This window comes from Hemicordylus capensis, chromosome 9 (assembly GCF_027244095.1).
Source record: "Hemicordylus capensis ecotype Gifberg chromosome 9, rHemCap1.1.pri, whole genome shotgun sequence".
NCBI lineage: Eukaryota > Metazoa > Chordata > Lepidosauria > Squamata > Cordylidae > Hemicordylus > Hemicordylus capensis.
This window is the reverse complement of record NC_069665.1, coordinates 17461001-17480662: the sequence shown is the minus strand read 5'-3', so window position 1 is coordinate 17480662 and position 19662 is coordinate 17461001. Positions and strand designations below refer to the sequence as shown.

General features: G+C 47.5%; 1 protein-coding gene across 10 annotated transcripts in view; it reads left to right on the top strand.

Annotated features, from left to right (window-relative positions):
* Positions 1-19662, top strand: part of RIPOR1 (RHO family interacting cell polarization regulator 1) — a 120870-nt gene that overhangs the window by 81301 nt on the left and 19907 nt on the right. For 8 of the 10 annotated variants that reach the window (XM_053270716.1, XM_053270714.1, XM_053270718.1 and 5 more), the window contains 10 exons: positions 3902-4051; positions 8468-8546; positions 9950-9973; positions 13753-13806; positions 14795-14947; positions 15061-15124; positions 16195-16238; positions 17059-17184; positions 17269-17417; positions 18948-19077. In XM_053270716.1, the coding sequence (XP_053126691.1) occupies positions 3902-4051; positions 8468-8546; positions 9950-9973; positions 13753-13806; positions 14795-14947; positions 15061-15124; positions 16195-16238; positions 17059-17184; positions 17269-17417; positions 18948-19077 (973 nt within the window). Of the gene's footprint in view, positions 1-945; positions 1141-3901; positions 4052-8467; positions 8547-9949; positions 9974-13752; positions 13807-14794; positions 14948-15060; positions 15125-16194; positions 16239-17058; positions 17185-17268; positions 17418-18947; positions 19078-19662 lie in introns of those variants that run through there. The other 2 variants (XM_053270720.1, XM_053270721.1) reach the window with 2 other exon arrangements.

Genomic DNA, 19662 nt, shown 5'->3' with positions numbered 1-19662 from the left:
TCAGCCACTGCATGCTCAATCTTTCTCCTGCCCTGCTGCAGCGGACACCGCACTCACATGCGCTCCCTGCCATCTTGCTCCCCTCCTCCTGTTACCAGGCATTCTGTGCCCCTTTCCCTCCTGCCACTGCGGCTGGGGCCACTGCTCACTCTCTCTTCCCCCTCCCCTCCTCCGCAGAACCAGCTCTCTCAGTTGCCCAAGCCCCCACTTTAAACAACAGTGGAGATCACTAAGCTGAGTGGCTGAGCTCTGCTTCGTGGCCGCGTGTTTGGAATGGGACCCCAGTCCCTTGTGGCAGGAGGTGGGTTGCTGGAGTCAGATGCAACCTGACTTGGCAGAGCCATCCAAAGCATAGAGACCAGCATGTGGTCTGCCCGTGGGAGCATTTGGCAGGCGTGTAATTCTTGCATTGCCCCTGTGCTTGCATTGTGTTTGAATAAGTGTGGTGCAGAACTGGATTCTTGAAGTGCTAATAAAAATGCACTAAGCTAGACGGGAGGATGTGATAGAAGCTCAGCTGTCTGAATGTCCCCTTTATGTAGCGGTTCAGCAGAGGGGAGGTGGGCCAGCAAGCTAACGTTGCCAACCCCACAGTGCTTTGTGCCCCTGTTGACCGTGCCAGGTCACTTGGATTTAGGTCAGAGTGCAGCAGAAAAAGCAGCGGGATTCTCATCAAAATGAATAAATCAGACCTCTCCTAAATTGCTCCCCTGATTATTAAATTGCTCTGGAAATCGCTCTTGATTCAACAAACTTTTTTTCACAGCACTGAATTGCTCCAAAATATTGTTTTGTGCTTCTGCCAACTGTCTTAGAACATCTGTTAGGAAACAAAATCTGTTGATGCGGCAGCCGTTACAATCGGAACCTTCAGAGTGATGATGTTTGAAATTTTTTTCAGTTGCTGTGTCTTGAATTTCCCCCCCTTAGAATTCCAGAGTGTGTTGCTTGCGCTGGAAGGTCCTGGACTACAGTCTCTCTAAGAGACAATATAGTTGATTGTGAAGGGTCCAGAGAAACCTCAGTCTTAAAATAACTGTTAAACCAAAAGCGCACACTGCAGGTCACTTCTAGTCCTTACTGGAGTGGCAGAATAACCTTGAAAATGTCTTGGAAATGCCTATTGTGTTGCCGCTGTAGGTAAGACTGTTTAGAGGTGGCCAGTGCTGGGAGAGAGGCAAGAGAAGAGCAGTGATTCTTATTGTACAGCTACCAACCACGATCAGTTGATTTTCAGAATCTGCTCTGTTGGTGCCATTGGCCAAGGGTTCCCAAACTTGGGTCTCCAGATGTTGGACTACAACTCCCATCATCCCCAGCCAAGCAGTGAGTCCAAAGTAGGGCTAGTGTTAAGGATCGTGCCATAGGTCAGGAGTTCTCAAAGTCTGGTCCTTTGGCCATTGTGGCTGGAAATAAAGGGAGTTGTAGTCCAATAACATTGGGACCCCAAACCTGTGAGGTAGGTCAGGCTGAGAGATAAGTGACTGGCCCAGAGTCACCAAATGAGTTTGATGGCTGAACATGGGTTTGAATTCAGGTCTCCCCAGTCCTAGTTCAACACTCTAGCAACTCCACCATGCTGACTGTGGTAAAATATTCTGCATGCTTGGATTATAGAACTGTTAGGCTAGGGACTATTCCTCACCCATCCTCCTTGGACCAGTTCCCAATTTGCTGTGTCCCCACTCAGGACCGTTGTTGATGGGCTCTTGCTTGCTTTCAGTCAACTGTGCTTTTAACCCCTCCTCCGCCCACTTCCTCCTACACCCACAATTATTTGTTATTGTCTGGGCTATTTCTGCCTTGGTTATACTCTCAGATTTTCCACTGTCCTTACTGGGTTGCTGCTGACCTCCAGCAGCAGCAAAAATCGCACAAGCAGGATCAAACACACCTCCTGACTCCAGTTCTCCTGGTGCAGAAGAAGAAGTGCCTGTGTGGTCCGCTGCCTAAGTTTCTGCAAAGACAAGACCCCTTTCCTAGTTCAGTCCTCTCTTTCCAATCTTATGCCTCTCTCTAGAGAGCACAACCTCTAGGCTAACTGCTGTAATGGGAAAAGGGTGGTAGGTACCTCCTTGGATAGCAGGGGGGGTGTTGAACTGACACCAAGAATGTGGCGCCTCCGTAGACCACTCATGCCAGTGGCTGGAGGGAACTATCCCAGAGCAGCAGTTGTATGACTAAATTGGTAATTGTTGCTTATAATCCAATTCAACATATAGGACACTGCTCCCTTCTCCCGTCTATCCCCATACCCACAGATCTATATGTGGTGGGTGGGCGGGCCGGTAAGTGGGAGCCCTGAATGGGTGGACAGGTGTATGCCCATGCTCAGCCCTCCAGCAGCACTGCACACGCACCAGGATGAGGGGCGAGGGGCTGTCTATATGTCCTCATGGAGCTTCCAGGCACACACATAGGAAGAGTTTGTGGAACTTTAGGGGGATCTGCTCCTTTTTTCTTTTTTTCTTTTACAAAGAAAGGGTGGGGAAGTGGGACCAGAGTGGGGGTGAAGCTCACAGCCCCTTGTCACTCATGAACAAGGCCAGGTCTACTCGGAGACAGGCAAAGTATGATGATGAGTGTGGCATTGCCCATGCAGACTAGAGGGCTGCTCACAAGAGAGGTCTTGAGAGAGCTCAAGGGAGGACTTCTGTCTCCCTCAAAAGGCCCTCCCAGCACTCAGCAAATTGCTGTTCTGGAGGTCAGCACAGTGAGAAATGGCTCTCACATGGAAGGTTTTTTGCCAAAGTGGCCCCTGCTTGAAAAATAGTGAAGATCACTGATCTGTGAGGACTGCTCGCTAGGGAGATGACAGGATTTCATTTTAATTTTAACTGAGGAACTGGGATGGAGCATGAAAGTCAGAACTCCCTTGTGGCTCTGTAGTTACATCCTAGAGGTGGGTGCAGGACTCCTGGGACCTTCAAGGGTCTTCAGGTGAGCACAGTCTGGTCCAAGCACTGATAGTATCCCAGACTTGTGTGCTGGCCATGCCAGGCAATGACTGTTCTGTCTTCTGCATTGTGTGTTTATTTCAGCAGCTGCTATGCAGCAACACAATGCTACCAAAAAGCAGAGAGAGGGTGGGGGGAATCCAATCGCAAACAGCAGTTAAAAAGTTGTTTAGTTGCCATGTTGGTGCTCTTTGCGCACACTGGCACGCAGCCTAAGGTGTCTTCCTCTAGGTCACCTCTGTAAAGGGTTGCTTGCTGCTCCATTTGGGATACATCTGCACAGAGATTTTGGAAGAGCTCAGAAGTACATCTTCTACTAGTACTATGGATATTTCGTATACTGCTTTTCAACACAAGTTCCCAAAGTGGTTTGCATTTAAATTAATAAAGATGGTTCCCTGTCCGAAAAGGGCTCACAATCTGAAAGGAAAACTAAGTCGACACCAGCAGCAGCCACTGGCAGAATGTTGTGCTGGGGTTGGATAGGGACACTTGCTCTCCCCCTGCTAAATGTAAAGGAATCACCACTTTTAAAAGTGCCTCTTTGTGCAGTTAGCACCTTGTAAACTCCACAGTCCAGAGTTGCTAGTGCTGTGCTGATCCTTTCTCTGTTCCTGGAAGGCCACCCCACAAAAGGGGATCACCCAGTCAACGGATACTGTGCAGAGTGTATATGACCCACTTTCCAAGTCCGAATCGTGGGAAAATGTCCTTGCTGTACTGAAGGATTCTTCTTGGCACTTTGTGTGCTTCCAGTGTCATGCTAAATCAACAGTGTGGAAAGCGGCCTTGCAGCTGCCTGCCGAGTGCACGTATTTCTGCAGCGGGTGCTCTCCACTGTCATCTGGCTCTCTTCTCCCAGCCACTGCACTGCTAGGGGACCACTCAGTCTGTCAGCTCTGCAGCATCACACCTCTCCTGGGGATTTTTTTTTTTTTAAATAGGAGCTACCCTGCGTTCACCCCTACCGTCTCCAGGAAGTCTGGCTCCAGAGTCAGTAGGATGTTTTCAATGTCCCACAAGTCCCCTCCACCCAAGGTGCCCCAGCCGGAGCGACTCGACGAGGTGTATGAAGCACTGAAGAAGGGACTCACGTGAGTGACAGCATAGCTGCAGGGGTGGGGGGTGCACCTGCTCAAAATGTCTGCGTCTCTACCGCCCAGTGATGTTCAAGGTGGCTCACAAAAAACATATGGAAACACCAGTCCAATAGCAGGAGACTAGTAGATGAAATTCAGTCCTCAGATGCAGCAATAAAAACAGGCTGTACCAGCCATTTGCTCATCATAACAAACATTATCCATGACCTAGTAGAAGAGAGCAGGTCTTGTGGCAAGTGTGAATTGTCTGCTTTGCTGAATGGGGCCTGCCATGGTTTATATGTGGAGAGGTGACTACATGTGAGCTCTGTCTGCTGTAGTATCTTTTCCTAAGAAATGGGGCCATATCTCGGTGGTAGAGCATCTGCTGTGTATGCAGAAGGTCCTAGGTTCAGTCTCTGGCATCTCCGGGCCTGGGAAAGATGCCTGAGTTTGAAACCTCGAAGAGCTGCTGCAAGTCTGTGTAGACAATACTGAGCTAGGTGGACCAATGGAGGGGTGTGCACAGTCCAAGCACTGGTCCAAACTCAGGCTGGTCCAGCAAACTGGTTTGTTCCGGTTCAACTGAAGCGCAAATTGGTCTGGCGGTTTGAAGTGGTGCCTGGGGCGGCAAGCCCCACCTTTAAAAGAAAAGATGCAGGTCCTTACCAGCATGACCACCAATCCAGGCAGCTTCCTGCCGCAGTAGCACTCCCCACCAGACGCCCATGCACATCCATAGACCCATGGTCCAACTTGGTATAAGGCAGCTTCCTATGTTAATATGACCAAAAAAACCAACCCATCAGACCAAAAGCGAAAATAAAGCGATAACATCTTTGCCTGGTGCCTGAAATTAGTTAAATGCCAGGTGCCCTTGGGCAGGAGTTCCTTAATGGGGAGAGGCAACCACCAAGGTGGTTTAATTATAACTTTAATGCTTTTGGATCTCTTGGTGGCTTCATCATGGACCATGGCATCCTTCTGGATCGCCTGAGGGAGGTGGGATTGCATGGCAGTGTTCTACAGTGGTTCCATTCCTACCTCTCGGGTAGATTCTTTATGGTGTCATTTGGAGATTATTGTTCTGCAAAGCAAGAGTTACTGTATGGAGTTCCACAAGGCCCCATACTGTTTCCATTGCTCTTTAATGTCTACATGAAACCGCTGGGAGAGATCATCAGGGGATTTGGTGCAGGGTGTTATCAATATGCCAATGACATCCAAATCTATTTCTCCATATCAGTGTCATTAGGAAATGGCATAACTTCCCTAAATGCCTGACTGGAGGCAGTAATGGGCTGGATGAGGGATAATAAACTGAGGTTTAATTCAAATAAGACAGAGGTACTGATTGTGTGGGGGTCAAGACTCAAGAAATGATTTAGAACTGCCTGTTCTGGATGGGGTTACACTCCCCCCAAAAAAGAAGTACGTAGCTTGGGAGTGCTCCTGGATACAAACTCTCTGGTTTTTCAGGTTGAGACAGTGGCCAGGAGCACTTTTTATCAGCTTCGGAAAACATGTCAGCTACACCCATTTCTGGAGGCAGATGACCTTAAAACAGTGGTACATATGCTGGTAAACTCCAGGCTTGACTATTACAATGCACTCTGCATGGAGCTGCCTTTGTACATAGTCCAGAAACCAACTGGTACAGAATGTGGCAGCCAGATTGTTGTTATGTGGACAACCCAAAGGAACAAAAAAACACTGATTTAAAATAATTGCACTGGCTTTTTGAAAATTGTATTTTCTGAGAAAAATACAAAGTGCTGGTTATTACCTATAAAGCCCTGAATGGCTGGGGTCCAGAGAGTGCCTCCTTTGTCATGAACCTTGCTGCCTATTAAGATCATCTGGGGAGGTCCGGTTCTAGTTGCCGCCAGCTCATCTGGTGGCGATGTAGGACCAGGCCTTTTCTGTGGCTGCCCCAGGGTTTTGGAATGCGATAGGCCGGGGATTCTGCTGGTGTACCGACCACCCTGCTGCACTTCATTCTCCCTACCTGAGCTGGCGGGGGTGGTCTCAGAGGTGGCCTTGGGTTCCCTCAAGCTTATTGTTTTGGGGGATTTCAATGTCCACACTGAGGCCCCCCTAGTGGGTGCGGCTCAGGATTTCATGGCCTCCATGGCAACCGTGGGCCTGTCTCAGTTGGTATTGGGCCCTACCCACATGGCAGGACATACTCTGGATCTGGTTTTTGCCGTCCAGGGAATAAATGATCTGGAGGTGGGGGAATATGAGACAACTCCCTTGTCATGGACAAATCATCACCTGGTGGGGTTTAGTTTGACTGGTCCGTCTGCCCTCTGCAGGGGTGGTGGACCGATTAGGATGGTCCGCCCCCGGAGGCTCATGGATCCGCTTGGATTCTAGACCGCCCTCGGGGAGTTTCCAGTGTCCAGAACTGGTGACCCTGTCGAGGCCCTGGTTGATCTCTGGAATGGAGGCCTGGGCTGTTGACACAGTTACTCCTAAACGCCCTCTCTGGCTTGGTGGAGCCCGATCTGCTCCTTGGTCTGGGTGACGGCTAGAACGACGCTGGAGGAAGTTGTGATGAATCCGACCGAACACGGGCTAGAGCCCATTTTAGGGGCTACTCTGTGGCGGTGGGGCAGTGAAGAAATGTTTTTTCTCCGCCTCCATTGTATTTGCTCAGTGCAGACTGACGGAGCTGTTCCATGTAGCAAAGTCATTGCTGCACACATTCCCCTGAGTAATGGGGGAGGAATCATCTATAGCCCGCTGTGATCAGTTTGCGTGTCACTTTGTGGATAAAGTCATTCGCATCTGTGCCGATTTGGACTCCAGAGTTTTGGCAGTTCCAGCAGATGTGCCTCTGGTACCATCTGGCCCTATTGTGTTGGGTTCTTTTTGCTTGGTGTGGCCTGAGGATGTGGACAAGATTCTGGGCAATGTGCGGGTGACATCGTGTGCTCTTGACCCGTGCCCTTCATGGCTAATAAAATCTGCCAGGGAGGGTACAGGTAGATGGTTGGAGGTGATTATGAATGCCTCATTAAGGGAGGGCAGGATGCCATCGTGCCTCAAGGAGGCAGTGGTAAGACCATTATTAAAAAAGCCCTCCCTTGATCCCGACAACCTGGACAACTATAGGCCAGTCTCTAACCTGCCCTTTTTGGGCAAGGTGATAGAGTGTGTGGTGGCATCCCAGCTGCAGAGAGTCTTGGATGATATGGATTATCTGGACCCTTTTCAATCTGGCTTCCACCCCGGATATGGGACTGAGACTGCCTTGGTCGCTCTAGTGGATGACCTACACCAGGAACTAGACAGGGGGAGTGCGTCCCTGCTGGTTCTGCTGGACCTCTTGGCGGCTTTCGATACCATCGACCACGGTATCCTTCTGGGCCGTCTCTCGAGTATGGGAATCGGAGGTACTGCTCGCTTGACGAGGTCATCTGATGGGGCTCTGCTTTGGGTGCCGACAATGAGGGAGGCTAGGTTGTCGTGCACTCGGGACAGGGCCTTCTCTGTTGCTGCCCCCAGACTCTGGAATGTTCTCCCAGTGGGTATCCGCTCTTCAGTCCCCATCACAGTTTTTAGAAAGCATGTCAAATTGTGGCTTTTTACCCAGGCTTTTATACAATTATCTTCACTGCTGCTCCTTGTATTTTGTACTGTTTTTATTCTAGTGTTTTATTTATTTTTTAAAAATCAGATTTGTTTATATATTTTTTTAGCTCAATATTTTAATGTGTCTTTTTTATAATCTTGTTTTCAAATTTTATTGTGAGCCGCCTTGAGATTTTCTTAATTAAAGGCGGGGTATAAATTTAACAATAAAAATAAATAGATAAATGCACTCCCTGCCAAAATGAGCTTCTCTATCTCTGATTGCTTTTTAAAAGACCTTAAGTCACACCTGTTTTCCCAGGCTTTTAATTACAATTAATTTAAAAAGGTTTAGTTGTGTTACCCTGAAATTGTTTTTATTCTGTGAAAGTGTTTTAATTTATTCTGTTTTTAAATTGTAATTTGGACTATGTACACTGCCGTGAGAGGGAGTGGGGAGGGGGTACAGTGGCCCAAAGGCTGATGGTGGTTTTAGTCCAACAATAGCTGAGGACTGAAGCTCGAGAACCTCCAACATATGGTATTCCTCCCCCCACCCCACCCCGCACCATCTATGCTGGACAGGGGAGTACAGGCAGTTGAGTAGTACAGTATGGTTGCTGGAACCCCTGTCTCCAGTGGCCTCCTTTGAAACCAAAAGCAATGCAGATACAGCTGTGCCGGGTGCAGCCTGTTGGGAAACTGGAGCACACGGAAAAGACGTCCTGCTAAGGATAATATCCTTCAGGAGCCAGGAGCGCTTGAATGAGTGGCCAGGATGCTGTTGACCCTAATCTCCACCCTTAAGGGGAGAGATTTGCTTCTTTCTTCTCATGCCAGTTCTCCCCACAGTGCTTACCTGGAAGTGCACCAGCTGGAATTGGAGAAACTGAACACCCAAATCCGCGAGTCCAAGAGGAATTCTCGCTTGGTGAGTGAAGGATTGATGCTGACCGAAAACATTCCAAATCTCGCAGTAGATTCTTAATCCTCTGTCACCCAGGAGTGGGAACAGGGGTGAAATTGAGATGTTCCAAGAGGGGAGGGGGCCTTCTGTTATTACAGCAGGAACTGGCAAATCTCAGGTGCCAAGGAGCCATGGCACCTAGGGTAGGATATTCAGAGGTAGCGTCATTTAATAAAATCTTTTTGTCCCAGTCACCCTAGTTCTAAGAATATTTGTAAAGAGGAGCCCATTCTTCCCCCACCCCCCAGCCAATGTCCATGATTGAGTCTAGTAGTTTTGTGAAGTGTCGGTTGTCTGGATCTAAGAGCCAGCCAAGAATTTAGGAGCCCGGGTAAGTTGCCAAGGTCTGAGGTTTGAAGCCTCAGTTGTTGGGCTCAGCAGCTGCTTTTGCCCTGCAGCTCTGATCCTACAGCATGTAGGATGCTGTGCTGGTGTCCGGTGTGCAAAATGTCTCTTCCCCCATCTCCTGCCACACAGGCATCTTTTTGGAACTAGGCCCAAAGGTTGCTAGGGCAACAGTGAGCATGACTGGAGTGATGGGCACCATCGCCCTATCATGCGTTAGGCTCAATGCATGCACAGTCTGTGTACAGTGCATGTACACACACCGTTTGAGTTCAGATGACCACCTGTAAGTACTTAAGAGGTAGAAAGGAGAGGAATTGGCAAGTGTGAGGAGCATGTGCTCCTGTTGGGCCAACCAAATCCGGTTACTGAGATTCTCCCCTCCAACTTCTAGATCTTGGGGGTGGAAGCTGGTAAAATGTCAGATGGTGAGAGTCTCTGTAACTGGATTTGGGCAAAGCTAGACAACACACCTGATGGGAGTGCACACACTCCTCTCTCCAATTCCTCTCCTTCCTACTTGGCAAGTACTTACAGGCCGCTACCTGAAACGGCCCACAATTATTTACATGTTATGTTCAGTGCGTGTCCAGTAGTATATGCGTTCTGTCTGTAACCTACATTTGAGAGGATCTGTACCATTGGTCCCTCTGATTTTTTTTTTTTTTTTAATCTCTGTGCGGAATGAGTTTTGTTCTGGGCGGTGGTATCAAGGCACTGTGTGTGCACCTGCAGTCAGAATGGGGCCTTCCTGATTCAACCTGAGCGGGATCTAAATTGAACTGAGCAGACATCCAAAAACTTGTGGGCGTGCGCACATGCTCACACTTTAGAAGAAACAGTGGTCTGTACCCATTTTTAAAGTGAATCCATGTACAGCCATTCTCTAGAAAAAATGGGATGTACAGCATAATGTTTGAATAGGGCTATAGTAGCATGTTGGCAGTGCCATGCACTATGTGCCCAGTTGCTGTTTTCTCTTATTCTGACACCTGCCCTTACCCTTCTCCTTTCTCCTCTAGGGCTTTCTCTATGATCTTGATAAGGTAAGGCATGCTGAGAAGGGAGCAGTCCTCAACAGGGCTGGCTTTTGTGAGTGTTCCATGTGTTCTTTTCCCTCTGTATACGAGACACTGGAGCTTCTGGGTTCAGGGCTTGTGTGTGTGTGTGTGTGTGTGTGTGTTTTATCCCTGTCTTCACTCGCACAGAAGCTCAAATTAGCAGACGTCAGTGGTGATCTCTGGTCTCTGGTCATGCTTCTGCTTCCCAGTAGCAGTCAGTACCTGGATCCTTGCTGTACTGGCCAATTGTCTTGAGTGGCAGCTAAGGGCCAAACTGCATGGGAATTGGATGTCCATCTCTTTCCTCTGGTGGTTTCCATATTTTATGTATTCAAAAGTAGCCTCAGAGCCTGCAGGGGTGGTTAACCTTTTCCCTTCCTTCTGCCATCTGTCTGCTCAGAATTGCATCTCCCAACTGCTTTCTCACTTGCTGGAGAAAAAGTATGAGGTCCCTGTGTTTCCCTCCCGCTGCCCGCAGGGAGAAAAGCAGCTTGCAGAGGGTGATGTTGAACTAAAAAATTACCATGGAGGAAGGGTTATGTCACAATTTCCTGCTGTCGCTTCTTCCTACTCAGACAGGTTTCCAAGGGTGCTTTTGGTTTTTAAAAAAAAATGTGCAGGAAGGGTGGAAACTGACAACAGATTTTCGGAAGGTTTGAAGGAGGTTCAAAAGAGGGAAATGCTCCTTCTGGTCTGTACACTCATCCCATTCTTGCTTCTGATAATAAATCTTTTAAAAAATGAACGTGTTTTGCAGGTTTTAATCTCTTTTCAAAAACATGCAAAACTTGTTTGACCAGAAGGGACTGCAGGAGGAAACCATAGGACATGAAGCTACTCTTTAGCTCTCTCTCTCTTAAAACTATTGTCTGTCTCTGGTATAAGGAAAAGCTGCTGCAGCAACATTTAAGTAGGGCAGGAGAAAACAGTTAAATCAAGGAGACCGTCTTTTTTCTTTGACTCCCTGCATGATTTGTCTTTGTGGTTTTTGATTCAGCCTTGCCCTGGCTGAAGTTGCTCTTTTCCAAGAAGACTCTTTGAGGGACTGAAAGGCATATGCAGTCAATTCTTTGCCTGAGAGAAAGCAGAAAGGATGGAGGGAATGTATGCCTTTCTCACCTCTTAAACTGCACGCCTAAAACTCATGCCTGTACCTCAGGCCTTTCCTTGACAATATTTAACATCAAGAACCAACACTTGTGTTGAGGTTTCCAAGTGTGTGTGCTTGGCAGGAACCTGACAACTTTGTGACTAGTCCTCATTATATGTTATATGGTTCTTCCCAGCCCATCGTGCCATAAGCAGTGTATAGCAATGCCCATGCAAAGCTCAGGAAAACAGCTGTTTCCATCAGTGGATGGGTTTAGTCTTTGTTTCCTGGGAAACAAAGAGCTGTTTTTCAGTTAGGGACAGGCATTATGAGCAGCGGTAGAGGAAGACATAAGAACTGCCCTGTTGGATCAGGCTCAAGCCCATCTAGTCCAGCATCCTGTTTCCCACAGTGGCCCACCAGACGCCTCTGGGGAATCCACAGGCAAGAGATGAAGATGTGTCCTCTCTCCTGCTGTTGCTCCCCTGCAACTGGTATTCAGAGGCATCTTGCCTCTGAGGCTAGAGGTGGCCTATAGCTCTCAGACTAGTAGCCATTGATAGACGTGTCTCCCATGAATTTATCTAAGTCTTTCTTAAAGCCATTTCCTGGCTGGTGGCCATCACCACATCTTGTGGAAGAGGATTCCATAGGTTGATTGTGTGAAAAAGTACTTCTTTTTGTCAGTCCTACATTTCTTGGCCATCAGTTTCATGGGATGACCCCTGGTTCTAGTGTTATATGAGAGGGAGAAAAATTTATCTCTCTCCACACCACCTAATTTTATAGACCTCTTATCATATTGCCCCTCAGTCTTCTTTTTTCTAAACTAAAAAGCCCCAGGTGTGGTAGCCTTGCCTCATCAGGAAGGTGCTCTAGGCAGATGCGTGGCTCTGAAATGGGGAGTACAGATAGGAGGAAACACAAGAGCTTTTCCAGGCCTCCATTTTCTCTGAAAGAAGTGTCTGGGTCATCTTCCTGTAACCCTGACTTTTTTCTTTCTTAGACATAGCTGTCATAAATTAAAAGCTTTTAATTTGGGTGCCTTTAAAAAAAAATCCTCATTTTAAAGTTTGACTTATATCAAATTCAGTTTTGATTTATGTTAAATTTAAAATTAATATGAAAATCCCACCTTTCAATCAAATTATCTCCAGTGTGAGTTGCAATAAATTAAAATACAAGATTAAAATACAAATCCATTAAGGCAACTAAAGACAGCAGCAGAATACTATCTGCATAATTACAGCAGAATTGTTCTGTTTAAAACTTGAGCAAATGAAACACCTTTTACCTGTTGCCTGTAAGAAGGTCAAGTGGTCGCCCAGGTAAACATGTTTGGAGTTTGGTGTTCCCATAGTTGGGCAACGAGGCAGAAAAGGATTAGACAAATTTATGGGGGATAGCTCTTTCAGTCACTATGACAGCTAAATTGAACTTCCATGTATCTAGGCAGTATACCTCTGAATCCCAGATGCTGAGGACATAGAATAAGGGAATGGTGTCGCTTTCATAGGCTGCTTGGGAGCTTCCCAGATGCTTCTTGTTGACTTCTGTTGTAAACTGGGGATGTGCACGGAACCAGTTCCACGCTTCTTTTTTGGAGCACTGAACCAATTCGAAATGCTGGCGTTTGAGCCAGTTCAGAGGCGGGGGTGGTTGCTTTAAGGTGCTGGGAGGGTGTTCTCACCTCCCCACCGCATTTCCCCCGCCAGCGCTGCTGCCAAAACCACTGACGCGGGGCAGCTGAGTTCCTTCTTGCCACCCAGGTCAGCGTAATAGTGGCTGGCACACATGTGCCTACGTGAACCTTCCCGCTCCTTAAAGGCAACCACCCCCCACCTCCCAGGAGCACACAGAACCAGTTCCGTGCACATCCCTATTGTAAACAGGATAGTGACTCGATGAACCCCTGCAGGGTGGTTCTTATAATCTTAACTGAGGATTTCATTCATTCCTCTCCCCCCGTCCCCAGGCTGTGCCAATTCCTTCTTTATTATTATTTTTCTCTTTCAATATTGCACAATTTCCTCTTACCCTGCAAACAGTGGTTAAATGAAAGCACTCTGGCCAATTTCCCAAGGATAAGTTTATGACAGAGAGTCCTAGCCTTGGGTCCTCAAATGTTGTTGGACTACAACTTCTATCATCCCCTGCCACAATGACCTTTGTGGCTGGGGATGTTGGAAGTTGTAATCCAGCAGCATCTGGGAACCCAAGGCTGGGAACCCCTGCTCTTTTATTAACATGGCCCATGTTATAGCCAGTGTTCCTTGTAATAGGAATTCCCAGATGTTGTTGGGACTCCCATAATCCCCAGCAAATCTCCCATGATCCCCAGCCAAAGGCCATTGCCACTGAGGATTCTGGGAGTTGTAGTCCACAACATCTGGGAATCTCTGTTACAGGGAACACTGTTTATAGTCCCTCATTTAAATATATTTTTGTCACCAGTGAATAAACTTGCCAGGAATTTGTCACTGCAAGATAGATGCACAGTTCAGCCTGGGAGTGTCGTCTTCTGCAAACTGTTGCTGCCCCTTCTAAATCCAGCTAGAGTGCCAATCCCTTTCCTGAGCAGCCTGGGAACATGGAGGACCTCTGGGGGCCCTGCATGCTTTGCTGGTTGGATTTCCACTTCCAGTCTGATGGGATTTCCTTTTATTATTTGCAGCAAGTCAAGTCAATTGAGCGGTTCCTGCGCCGTCTGGAATTCCATGCTAGCAAGGTACCCACTTCTACAGTTGAAGGAATTTCTATGCCAAGAAAAGCTGGACTCTTTATTACTTTTTCAAATTATTCAGTTAGAACAGATTTTGCATATATAGATAGACAGATGTAAAAATTTAGTCACAAGGCAAAGAGCTAGGCGGAAACTAAAGCTCCAAGTTTAGCTCGAAAGCCTCCTAGAAAGCCTCCTCAGCTTCTCCTCCTAGACTTGTAAGATTTCAGCAGGTGTTGCAAGCATGCTTTTAGCCCTCTCCCTGCAGCTCAGAGAACTAGGAACTTGTTCCAAACAAAAAGAGAGTGTCAGCATGCTAAATTCTATACCAGCACCACACTGCACTTGCCTGGTACAATTGTGGGTATGCACAACGGCCGTATCTTTCTTCTGTCTACTTAAGTTTTGTCCACCCTACCAATTAAAATTGTGTATGATCTTCCTTTCCAACGTTCTACTCCCCGGTATTCTAATCAGGAACACTTCTTCACTGCCATTATGATACAGAACCTTCACAAGTTCTCAAAGTGGCTTACAAAGGGAATAAGGTTGTGGTTTCCACTCCCCAAGGGTTCACTGTCTAAAAAGGAAATGCTGTGGCAGTGGCCTGCCAGAAATTTTGAACATGGGTCACTGTCCCCTGGGCAGTATAACTTGCAGGGCTCTGTATGTGTAAGTGAGAGTGAGAGAGAGAAATGGCATGGAGATATCATGGGCTTGTGGTAGCCCCAATTTTCTGAAAAGCTAGACCCCTACAGCAGGGGTTCTTCCCTACAGATCCCTCCGATCCTCAAGTATTACTTATGGACTCCCCACCCTGTTTATAATTCTTATAATTAAAATTCAAGAAAAATAAAGGATGTGCCATATTTGATTAGAAATCATGTTCTGAGGGAGTGACCTTTAATTTTGTAGATAATTTTCCATGGGCCCCAGGTTAAGCACCCCTGCTGCACAGCTTCTCACGCTGCCTCTGCGGGTTCTCTTCCCACAGATCGATGAGCTTTATGAGGCCTACTGCATCCAGCGACGGCTCCGAGATGGGGCTCACAACATGGTCAAGGCCTACACCACCGCCTCCCCTGGCAGCAAGGAGGCTCGTGAGAGTCTAGCTGAAGCCAGCAGGGGCTACAAGGAGTACACGGAGGTGGGTCACAAAGGCCTGGCACTGAAGAAAGGAGAGGGCAGTGGTGGAGTTGGAGGGCTGGGCTTCCTGGTTGGTGGTAATAACAGACAGCTGTTTGATTTTTCCGCCTCCAGAACATGTGCCTCTTGGAAAGCGAACTGGAGAGTCAGTTGGGAGAGTTCCACATCAAGATGAAAGGTACTGAATCCTCAGGAGGAATGCTACATAATTGCACACAAATAATTGCTTTATTTTATATAACTTTATGTTTTTTAATTGAAAAACAGATTTTGGTAGATACATCTTGGAATGAAATGCTGCTTAACCCTTTTCCTCCTGGCCATTTTTTCCTTTCCAGTTGCTCCCACACTCCCAGAACATAAAACTAAAATTCTATCTGATCCACCATCTTGTTTTCTGCAGTGGTCAATCACGGACCTGAAAGCAGGACATGAAAGCAATAGCTTCCAAGCAACTGATATTTGTTGCTTCCCAGCAACTAGCATTGCGTGTTATACAATCCCTGAATATGGAGGTTCCCATTTTACTATCCTGACTACTTGCCCCACATTTCCTCCATTTACTCATCTGGACCCCTTTTTAAAACCTTCAAACCACTGGCCATCACCCACCGCATCCTGTGGCGGTAAATTTCGTAAACATAGTTTTGCAGAAGTACTTTCTTTGACCTGTCCTCAGCCTCCTTGCTAATCTGTGTTGTTGAGTTAACCTAAGTTCTACTTCTATGGGAATGGGTGAGAAAGGTATTATCCACTCCATGCATCATTTTATACACCTCTGTCATAGGGTTCCCAATCTTGGACTACAAGTTGTTGGACTATGCCATCAGCCATTGTGGCAGGGGATGTCTGAACTGTGCTGCCTAGAGATGTATATATCAAGTGGTATATAACTATGATAAATAGATAAATAAATTGTAGTCCAGGGTCTGGTGACCCAAGATTAGGAACCCCTGCTCTATCATATTGTCCCTTGGCCTCCCCCCCAACTTTTTTCCCTTTCCCTTTTCTTTTTGGTGCCTCCCACCCTCAATTCTTTCTAAACTAAAAAGCCCAGTCTGATTTCCTCCCTGCAGGGTTCCAGATGCATATTTACCTTCCTAGACAAACATTTTTAACTCAGGGGAAGAGCGTGCCTAGATTAATCCTGCTCCATTGTCATTCCTGTGAATCAGGCAAGTTGGTGCTGCAGCAAAGTATCTGACTGTAGCTGACTCTCTCTCCCCCCCACCCCACTTCTTCTTGCAGGATTGGCTGGCTTTGCTAGGCTCTGTGCTGGGGATCAATATGAGGTATGTGAGGGAGAGGGGTGGGTTCAGAGGACATTCCTGGGCTGGGGCAGGACTTAAATCCTGGAGTTTGGATCTGGGGGAGATAACTGGAGTGGGCTGGTGGCTGAACTTGCCAGTTTTCTTTGTGAAGTGACATGAGCCCTCACGGTTGCTTGTGCTAGGAACATAGGGAGGTGCCTTATACCAAGTCAGACCCTTGCTCCATCTGTACAACATCAGGCCCAGGGGCCAGCCCTCATGAGCTGGCCCTCAGGATTGAATAACCTGTAGCAAAAGCAGGAGCCATGAAAACCTCTTGGCCTGTCCTGGTGATGAGCAGCAGATGATGACAGAGCCTACTGGCACAACCCCTGTTTCCCCCTTGCCTTTCCTCCTGACTCCAACCCTCTGCCCCCTCACTTTCATGCATATTTTTAATAATTGATTTTAATGTAATAATGAACGTGCTGAGAATTAACCTTGGCCCCCGCACACAAAGTCAGGGCGTTTGAGTCGCGCACTACACTGACTGATAGCAGCTCTCCAAGATTTCAGGCCAGGAGCCTTCTCCCGCCCTATCTGGAGATGCTGCCAGGGAGTGAACCTGGAACCTGCTGCATGCAAAGCAGATGCTCTACCACTGAGCTGTGGCCCCATCCATACTAGCATGGGGCCCTTGCAGAATAAAGTGGATTGGTCCCATCTCCCACGCTGCCTTGTAACCTGCAGAAGTCTCCTAGACTGGACATGCTCAACATTGTGGGTGGCAACCGGAGAGCAAGGCTCACCTTGTTGGGCTCCATACAGCCACAACCAACCTGCCGATTTCTCCTCCCGGCAGATCTTCATGCGGTATGGGCGCCAGCGGTGGAAGCTGCGGGGGCGCATTGAGGTGAATGGCAAGCAAGTGTGGGACAGCGAGGAGATGGTCTTCCTGCCCCTCATCACAGAGTTCCTGTCCATCAAGGTAACTGGCACCATCCTGGCGCTGTCACAGAAAAGACAAGGGCCCTCCCTGGCATTTGACCCTGCCTCTTCCTTCCCCGCCCAGGTCACGGAGCTCAAGAGCCTGGCCAGTCACGTGGTGGTGGGGAACGTCTCCTGCGAGACCAAGGATTTATTTGCAGCCCTGCCCCAGGTTGTGGCTGTGGATATCAATGACCTGGGCACCATCAAACTGAGCCTGGAGATCAACTGGAAGTGAGTGTTCTCTGCCTGGAGACTTGTGGAGTGTCTCCCTTGCAAAGCCACGTTAGAGGCCACGAGAGACATTCTCCAGTATGGTCAATGCTTGTCCCTTTTCTCTTGCACCTTCCTGCTTGTAGAACATTGACCGTAGGAGCCTGTTCAGAATGCCAAACTACCCCTGAGTCATCTCTCTGGGGCTTGGTATACACCTGCAGCAGAGTGAGGCAGTAGAGTTCCGAGGTGGTGAAATGGACGAGAGGTGATGAAGGCTCCCTAGTGGGGCGCAGGGGTGGTGGTGACCAAAACAAAGCTTGCAATTGGAAAACTTGCCGAGTGGGGAGCAGGCTGGGTTTGCACCTTCCTTCCTAAAGTGCTATCTTTTATTTAAAAAAAATAAAAACTTGGTGGTTGTGGGTGGTTGTTGAAGAATGGTCTCCTCCTCCACTGGAAATGGTTACATCTGCTTTTCCACCTCAAGATTTTTCCATCTCATTCTGCTGAACGTGTAGACCAGGTCTTGGTTGTCTGTATCATCCTACCAAACAGTAAAGAGGATTGTGCCACTCAGTGGGTACATAGGAAGCTGCCATATGCTGATGTATGGTCAGAGAGATGGTGAAATGGTTGTCTGTATCCCCTCACCCCACCCCACCCACCCCCCACACATATTATTTGGCAAGCTGGTAGCAGAGCCTCCTTGCTCTTTTCTCATCCAGACCAGAACTTGGTTGTGTCCTATCTCTGTTCCAGCCACCTCTGTTCTACCCTCATTCGCTAATTCAAGCTTAGCTCCACTGCCTTAAGCTGAAAGCACCCACTGAAATAATTGGTAGATAAATGAATTTCTTCACTAATCATCACATTTATACATTTTAAGAGAGGAAGTGTTTAAACTGCATTCAAAAGGGCTTCTTTTAGAAGCCCTTAAAATTCCTGCTGTGGAGAGAAACAAAATATATTCATTTTATTAATAATGTAGGTGGTGGAAAGCAAGGGGTTGGTTTAAAATACTTAGTTGAGAGTGGCTAGTTATCAAGTACTTTAAATGAAGCAGTTGATCTGACTGCTTGTTGCCCTGTCCCAATAAGGCTGAGTTACCTGCCCATCAACAGCAGAATTGGAATACTGATCTAGGTGGCAATTCCCAAACTGAAATAAGGAAGATATAGGCAGCCTTTAATAATTGTAAATAATTATAAACTTTATTTGTTAGCTGCCCCATAATAAATTGTTCTCTGGGTGGCTCCCAACACAGCATTAAAACATTGAGTAAAAATGCATAAAACACATGAAATCACAACACACACACACACACACACACACACACACACACAACAAAATACAGTACAAAACAATTTTAAAACATTTAAACAGTTTTTAATGGCCTTTCCCTAGGCTTCCTTTTTCACCAGGGAACAGGAGAGTCCTGCCCTTATTTTATTGATTTATTTAAAACATTTATGCCTCACCTCTTCAGCACACTTCACTTTGTGATGGCTCATAACATTCTTCTCACTGACTGCTGTGTGTTGTTTTCACCAGCCCCTTCGACAAAGAGGACCAGCCACCATCTGCCAGCACTGTAAACAAGACATCCACGGTCAACAAAAGGTTCTCCACATACAACCAGAGTCCACCCGACACGCCCTCAATGCGCGAACAGGCCTTCTATGTGAGTGCTCCTCTTTGAGATGGTGATCATCAGGATAGCAGGGGTCAGATAGGGTTCTGTAGCCCCCCAGCAAGGACATGGGGTGTGTACAAGCAGATAAGTGGGCCACGCAAAGATCATTTGTTTACATATATATAGCTTATTCTTTCTGTGGTGAGCTTAGAGCAGCTTACAATCAGTTTCTAGGTGGTCTTAAATCCAGGCAGCTTATCGGGGCAGAGCTGCTTAGACATCCTGTGCCTCCAGGCAATGCTCTGGGCCATTCTCAGAAATACTTGTATGTCCTTATAGACAAATTCATGAAGGACAGTTCTGTCAATGGATACTTGACTGGTGGCTGTAGGTCACCTCCAGTCTTGGAGGCAAGATGCCTCTAAAATACCAGTTGCAGGGGAGCAACAGCAGCATGCCCTCAGCTCTTGCCTGTGGGCTTCCCGGAGGCATCTGGTGGGCCCCTGTGTGAAACAGGATGCTGGACTAGAGAGGCCTTGGGCCTGATCCAGCAGGGCTGTGCCTATGTTCTTGTTGCTGAGTTGACTGATGCTGTGTTCCCTTCAAGCTAGGATAGTTCAGCCCTTGGGCAAG